The 8,209-nt window shown below is 33.9% G+C and overlaps 1 protein-coding gene across 1 annotated transcript in view; it reads left to right on the top strand.

The window, feature by feature from the left end:
- The window catches only part of Gbe1 (1,4-alpha-glucan branching enzyme 1), a 300,252-nt gene extending 295,796 nt beyond the window's left edge, over positions 1–4,456 (top strand). The window contains exon 16 of the mRNA XM_008832224.3: positions 4,320–4,456. Coding sequence (XP_008830446.1) covers positions 4,320–4,376 — 57 coding nt within the window. The 3' untranslated portion in view covers positions 4,377–4,456. The remainder of the gene's footprint in view (positions 1–4,319) is intronic.
- The last annotated feature ends 3,753 nt before the right edge of the window (positions 4,457–8,209 follow it).

Below are 8,209 nucleotides of genomic sequence, written 5' to 3'. Positions count from 1 at the left end.
GTATCCTAACTCTAATACAAAATAATAGAATACTTTTTTTCTTAAAAATATATTGCAAACTATAACATATATGTGAAAGTGGAAATTCCCTTAAGTGCTGCTTTTTAAAGGAAAAGTATGTGTACACTGTTAAAAGGTCTGGTATATTTTTCATTGAATGATGTTTTCATCCTACCAATATTTTATCTGAATGGGCTATTGCTACATTTGCACTTTATGAGAAGTTTTTAAAAATAATCTTTGTAGAATTATGCCTTTTGTTTTAAAATTTTGTTTTTGCAAGTGTTTGACACCTCATTTCTAAAATTGCATAATTAATTTTTCCAACTTATTATGATCCTAGAGAAAAATAACAGTCTGGTTGACATAATGGATCACTTTGTGATCAGTTACTTTTGAGCCACACTAATTGTTACTATAGTAATTAAGTCATTAAAATAGTCAAAATAACTGGTGCATTAGCATGCACTTGTCACTCAATAAATGATTTGGATGATACTTTATACCAGGTAATAATAAATACAGCTAGAAAAAGAAGATAAACTCATAGACATTTATATTACATGGTTCCATTTGTTCTTAATGTGGTCCTTACTATAAAAATGTCTAAGGATGAAAGCCGATTCTGTGGGTGTAGTAAATGTGTTTTACAGGCTTATTATCTATAGCATACATACTAATGGTGTCTATGTATGTGTACCAAGATGTAACTTGCTTATATTTAAATATACTTAAACATTTATGTTTAATTCCTTTTCTGTTCATGCTTCTTTTCTCTTCTTATATAAATCAAAACTTCTTTGGAATTTAAATTTTAAAATGAGATTTACAGAGCCAATACTTATGCACTAAATTTTAGGGACTCCAAATTGTGCATGTTTCTAATTATCTCGTTTTAAGGATTAGCACTGATTATCTTCAGCATTTTAGTATAATTGGTAGTCATTTCCTAACCACTAAGAAAATTGATTTACATACTAAGAAACATGATAAAGAATAAAACTCAAATATTCATAAATAGCCATAGTGAAGGAAAATCACTTGCTTAGGGAAATTTTTTTATGTTGCTCATACCACAAAGGCTTGAGAGCTACAGAAACACATTGTGGTAATTAACACTGCAGTGAAAAGAATATAATTGCATGATATTCCTGTTAATGACATTATACAATTACCAGCTGAAGGTTTTTGAGAAGATAGTATTGAGGTCTCTGAGTGTGACTGGAACTGGTATCATAAAGCTCCTTACACAAAATGACCAGCATCATTTAGTGAGAGTTTCTGGAGTACTTTAATTAAATAATGCCAAAAAAGAAAAGTCAGTGCATACATTGAAAGTCTGAATTTCTTATATTCCCTTGGTTTCTACTCTTAAATTTGAACTAAATACCAAAGATTCCAAAGAGAGTAAGCCTTCTTATAAATGATAGTTGTCATTATTTTCCATTAATAAATAATTAATACAATATATATTCAAACAGTAGCTACCACAATTGCCTAGAATCCAAATAAGAGACTGAGGAGACTTGTACAGATATATCACTGTGCCAGACACTGAGAAGGACTGGTCATTATTCTTCCTCAGTGTGATTTACAGGTTTCATTTCAACTTTATCAGGATATTGGATTTACCAGGTTCCTATCATCAGCATTATGGGACGATATCTTGTGAGAATGATTTTAATGTAGAGAGATCTGGAAAATTGTGTCTGTTTCTGATGCTAAATAAAACCTTAGATTGTTCATTGGTTTAAGATTGCTTATGGCAAAAGAATTTGAAAGCATACTATGTATATCCTCCTGTATCATCAACTAGTTAAATCCAATAACTGTGGTCTGAGTATGTAGACTATACCCTTTAATAAGTACATAGAAAAAACTTTAGATTTTTACCCTTTAGACAGACAGATCACTCTCTCAATTTGTACCTATGTGGATGTCCAGGGTGGATGCCCTGGTTTTGATGGTCAAAACTAACCAACTCTGTTGGTGTGCCTGACTTTTTTGTAAATGTAGTGAATGAGTTGAATCATATTGTTGGTTCTTTTTGTTTCTCTTTCTTTGATCTGTGTGACTTGATTATAGAAATATGTGACTTGATTATAGAAATATGAGATCACTTGGATTGGATCTTTCTGGATCGTGGAGTAGTCTTTTGCCTTGTTCTTGGATACGTTCAGCTTCCTTTTGTTGAAATAGTTTTCTAACATCTTACCTTAGATATCATTGTCTTAGTCAAAGAGATAACAGTGAATGAAATGAATTACAGTAGCAGTTAAATTCTAATGTGGTTTAAAAGTTAATAGAAATTAAATACAATGTGCAAATTTTAGGGAACCAGACTGTAGCATTTATTTCCACTCATACAATGACTACATGGATATAATATTTTTCCTTTTCAAAATACTGATTGCAAATCAAATAATGACATTGAGCTAAACAGTGACTATTAGCGTTTGGGGAATTTTTCTCAGATGAATATAATTTTCTAAATCATGGTTATGTTTAAATAAAGATTAGAAAAACTATCATCTAACCATTTTATTTCATAACATAATAATCTTAAAATGCCACCATTTAAAATGGACTTGGTTTTGATGTTCTAAACTAACCAACTCTCAGGACTTGAGAGATGGCTCAGAGGTTAAGAACACCGCTTGCTTTTGCAGAGGACCCAGGTTCAATTCCCAGCACCCATATGGTAGCTAACAGCCATCCATAACTCCAGTTCCAGGAGAATTCAACACCTTCTTATGACCTCTGTGGGCATTGCACATCACCGTACACTTACATACATGCAGGCAATACACTCATACACTTAAAAATAATAAATAAAATTTAAAACAATAACCAACTCTGTTGGTGTGTCTAACATTTTTGTAAGTATAGTTGGCATTCTTTTTACAGATGCCTTAGACAAAAACATTGAGGTCATTTGCGAAGTTAAAGTACATTTGACTTGCAAGTCTCAGTGAGAATCAACTGTTCTATTGTTTTTTATTCCTAAAGGTGTGTTTGTTTTCTACTTTTTATTTCTAAACTATAAAAGATGGTGTTTTTTTTTCCTAGTTTAACCACTAGTTTAGTTTTTACTTAGAGAAATTACTGAATATGGTAAAATATTAACAAAGTCAATGATGGAAAGAAGTTATCACAATGATAGTAGCAATCAATAGTATTATTTTTATTGTATTCATTACTAATAATTATGTTACATAAAAAGTAACATAAATAAGGTGACAATTCAAGTTGCTTATAAACTTCATAAGGATTATTTCATGTATAACTATATTGGAGATGTTTTCTTGAAATATAAACATATCACTTAACTTGTTTTTTCATTAGTTATATCCATCCTTTTATGCAGCTATCATCAGTCTTTACCTCTCCTAATAGTACTTGCTAACTTTGAGAGATCAAAAGATACATAGCCCCAGCTTCGGTAAAGCCCCTGATCTAGTAGGAAGGATAGTGAACTGGAAAAAGAAGACAAAGTTGTTAAGTGTTTGTAAAGAAGCAATAGAGGAAGCTATGATTTAACATGGAATGGAGAACCTAGGAAATCCAGGGCTGTTAAGGAAAACCTCTCCATGGAGCTAGGATCTTTTAGATATAAGAGAAAAAAGAACAAGCAAGGCAAAGAGTAGTTTAGAGCCTAAGATACATTCTAGGCAAAGATCTAAAGGCACTTAAAGACTCCATCAGGCTGTAGACTGTAGGAGGGAGAAGGTGCAAGTGAGAAGCCGAGCTGGTGGGTAGCTCAGCAAGGAATGGGGAGGGGGGTGTGGAAAGGGTCTGTTTCCTATTTCAAGTGAAACAGTAAGGGTTTTATGTTGTGTTGTTTTGAGAGGTTTTTTTGTTAATTGTTTGGATTAGATTGGAGACAGGGCCTAATATACTTAGGATGCCTTTTTTACATTCCCATTTTTGTTCTTTAAAAAAGAGGTTTTTTTTTAAATTTGAGATTATAAAGTGTCAGTGCAAAGCAATGTTTTTTTTAAAAAAATATTTCATTGTTGCATTTTATTAGCGTAAATAGAGTAACACTGTGAACTGCAGGGGCAACCCTCCTTCACCACAAGATAGTGTTTAGGAGTGGAGTTTTTTGCAAATAGTGTGGGCCATCTAGTGGTAATCGCTGTAATAGCTTTTGATTGCTGCCAAAACTCTTGAAACTATGAACTTGACCCTTCTGATAGCCAGTAGAATTATAAAAATAAACTGTAGCATTAGTAATATATGAAAACTCATGACTTCTGTGTGTAACAAGACCATGTTCAGTATTTATTTCAATTACACTGATGTGATTGTGTTGACAGGTATACATTCCAAGCCGAGTGGCCCTCATCCTTCAGAATGCAGATCTGCCAAACTAAGGAGACCTGAACTCAGCCACCTCATGTGGATGTGTTTGATTGCTGGTTCTTATTGTCACACTGTTGATAAATATGTATTTTTTTAAAAAAAAACATACCGATATTGTCAAAATATCAGGTTCAAATTCAACATTGGACATACAGGTATATCAAAAAGTTGCTTAAGAAGCAGAAGTGAGATTATGCTTAAAATTTTAGCAGTCTGTATTTTCAAGCCATCTGCAGAGCTAGGATTCTCAAATGAAGTATAATGTTTATCTCTTTTAAATGTTACCTTCCTGTTAAATAATTTGTTCCTTTAATTTTAAATTTGAATTATGCATCGTTTGGTTTTTTCCTGTTGAATGTAATGCAGTATTTTATGAGACAGATATTTGTATGTAGCAATAATATAAATTCTAGAATTCAATCAAAGATGAAAGTTCTTATATGTGCCTCAGTTTGCTTTGTTTTATGCTGTGATCTCCTGCTCATATATGCTGTGTTAATAGATGTTTATATCTCTGTCTTTCTGAAGACCTGAAATTGTAGCATTTCAGAAAATGCCTTTAATTTCAATCAATAAAAATGCAGAATTGCCATTCTAATGTTTATTTTACTGTTCTATTATAAGGAATAATTTTCCATGAATATTAACATGCCTTATCTCAACTCCGATTTCTTCTCCATGTAGATTTACATGTACATAATGGATGAGGCAAGAAATACTTTTATTTATTTGAGAAACATTTTGAAACTTAGAATCATGTTAACTATGGGGCTAAGGAGATGGCACAGTGGCTTAGAACATTTGTGAAAGCAAATGCGGTAATGTGTGCATGTAACCCTAGCTTTGGGGAACACAGACAAGCAGATCCTAGTAGCTGGCCAGTCACCTTAAGCAAAATGGTGAGCTTCTAATTCAGGGAGACCCTGTCTCAAAAAATAAGAGCAATAGAGGGTGGCATCCAACTTCCTTCTCTGGGCTCCGTGTATATGCTCACGGGCATCTGCACCTGCATGTGAACATGCCTCCATACACATACATACATTTTTAAAACTATTAAAAGAAAATCATTTTAACTAATCCAATTATCTAAGATGCTCTTAAGCTATGAGTATGCATGCCTTTAGAATTCAAATGACTATATTAATTTAGTGGGATACTCCTTCATAGACCTGCCCCTGTTATCTCAAATCACTGCTATCCAATTCATGCATAATTGAGAAATTATGACACACTCATGAGAAATAATCATCACATTTTTAAGGGTCAGAATTCTGTTTTTATACTAATACTGACCACTTTGGTTTTGTTTTAGCTCGATTATTCATAACGAATAAGAAGTGTTTTAAGACATTCTAGGCATGAAATTGAGAGGGGGTGAGGTGGGTCTGAGAAAATTCTCAAAAAATATTTAAAATATTATATTTTTTAAAATTTTAGCAAGTTCACTAATAGCTAAGTAACAAAGTTATTAAGTTAAACCTGTGCATTAGCCATCTTGTCTAGAGTATTTTTTCTCCTGGGACAGGATCTCCCTGTAGCCCCATCTGGCCTGGAACTCTCTGTATAGTCTAGACTGTCCTCAGTCTCACAGAGACATTCGCCTGCCTCAGCCTCCCAAGTGCTGGGATTAAAGCCATGTACGACCATGCCTGGCCTTTCTAAACTTCTTGAGTAAAGCTTTGGATATCTAGGTCTAAAATGTGTTATTTCATTTAACTTCTAAGTGCAACAGAATAATAGTATGATTTCCTAAGAGTCAACAATGTCAGATGATAGTAGTGGACCAAGAGAAGCTTCACTGAAGTCATGTGGTGCTTTTCTCATTAGATAGATGTATCAGTATCTCAGTGTTGCTGTGGCTTTTGTTCTTGTACATGTTGGAGATAATAGCATGGTGTACAACTATGACATTCCCTGTTCTAGTTATTAATTCCTTGCTATTGCATTTGTTATGTATGAAAAAATATTTTTTTCGGTATCAGAAATGATTTGGGTAAAGGTTGGAATACAACCTCAAGTGACCTTCTTCTGAGCCAGGATTTCCAGCCTAGAACTTTCCAAGCAGGCTAGGCTTGCTGTCTAGTGAACTTCAGGGATCTGTGTGTTTCTGCCTCCCCAGTGCTGCAGTTATAACCAGGCCCATGAGTTCCAGGGATTGAACCCATGTCCTGCTGGCAAAACACAAACTTTACCAACTGATTATATTCCCCTGACCTTGGTTTTGTTCGTTTGTAAAATTTCTTTCAATGATTTATTTATTTTTATCTAATGTGTATGAATGTTTTGCCTGCATGTATGTATGTGTACTAAGTGTGTGTCTGGTACCTGCAGAGGTCAGAATAGGGTGCCATGTTCCCTGGAATTGATGATACAGAGAGTTGTGAGCTGCCATGTGTAATTCTGTTCTTATTACTAACATCAAAATGAAAATAAACTTGATTTCATTTATTTTTAGAATAAATTTTTTGTTGCTTTAATTTTTATTTCCTAGAAATTAGATATTGCTATATTTATTTGTACCTCATCCAAATATTAGCAAATGACTACTATCAATTGCTCTATCATTCTGAACAATGTATTCCTAATACTAGTAATACTTACTGCTTTACTTTGATATCCTGCTCAGAATATAGCTATAGTTTGTAATAGCCAAAAATCAAATTGTAAACATTTTTCCTAGTGTTTCTTACTGCCTACCACTTGAACTTTGAGGGTCAATGCCTCTCATATTTTCTTTTCTGTAAATTTGATGTTTCTCACTCTGCCCTCTTCTTAGCTTGTGTGTTCATCTCTAACATAAAATGAGGGATTTAGCCACCATGCTCCTCAAGTTCAAAAAGAAACCAGTGACAATAAATTGACTTTTTTCATGGCAACTGTAAAAGAATGTGAGTATTTTCCCCCCTATGACTCCAGCACTTCCTTTAGCAGTATCAATTCAGAATTTGTCACCCATCAGGGTTATAGCCATTGCTATGCGGCTCATACAGGAGGTTGTCTGAATAAGGAGCCTATTCTTCAAATAATAAACCAGAGAGTACAGACAGATAGAGGAGGAAGCAGTGAAGGGTAATGTGTTTTTCCTCTCGTTTAGCTCTCAGCTTCAGGGCAGATATCTTTTCACTGTCTCTGGTCCTGCAGCCATTGAATCTGGCTGTCAAAGCAACATGAAATAGCTTTGCCATTGCTCTTCCTGTGTAGAATGAACCAGGGCAGACAAACTAGATAGAAACCAAAACAGCAAGGCAGCTTTCTGGCTGGCCTTGTGTCTCTCATTCTGTTTCTTTTTGCCTATTTTGAGTAATGCCCTGAACTTGAGTTCTTCAGAGTTCCAGGGTTCATTTATCTATTCTTTATAAGGGGATGAGCACTGAGCTCTGAACTTTGCAAGGCAGAATATTCTGATGAAAGAAAACAGAAATCTAAGGCAGAGCAATGTCATGTCCTTTATTCAGTAGAGTTCATTTATCATTCACTGTGCATTAGTATTGAAATGTAGATAAATTTTCTCACTAAACCAGCCTTTAGGGAGGAAAAAAATCAAATGAACTCCCTACTAATATTTCTGCTCTATTATCTTATTAATGATGATTTGTAGAGAATTGCAAAGAAACATTCATACTTTAGGGCAAAATTTCTTAATTGGTAGTGAGCAGAATAAGATACAGCACCTATACAGGGCCTTTTTCTCTATAATTTTAAATTTTGCATCTGGACTTGACAAAAACCATGCAAAGTAATCAATGTTTATGTACATGAAAAATGCACATTATGATAGACATACATGTGTTAAAGGGCATACCATTCTGAAAACATACATATGACTCACAATCATTCTTGTCAT

The sequence above is a fragment of the Nannospalax galili genome, unplaced genomic scaffold (assembly GCF_000622305.1).
Source record: "Nannospalax galili isolate Female #2095 unplaced genomic scaffold, S.galili_v1.0 scaffold293, whole genome shotgun sequence".
Classification (NCBI taxonomy): domain Eukaryota; kingdom Metazoa; phylum Chordata; class Mammalia; order Rodentia; family Spalacidae; genus Nannospalax; species Nannospalax galili.
Note: the sequence above shows the minus strand (reverse complement) of the source record. Positions and strands in the feature narration are given on the sequence as shown.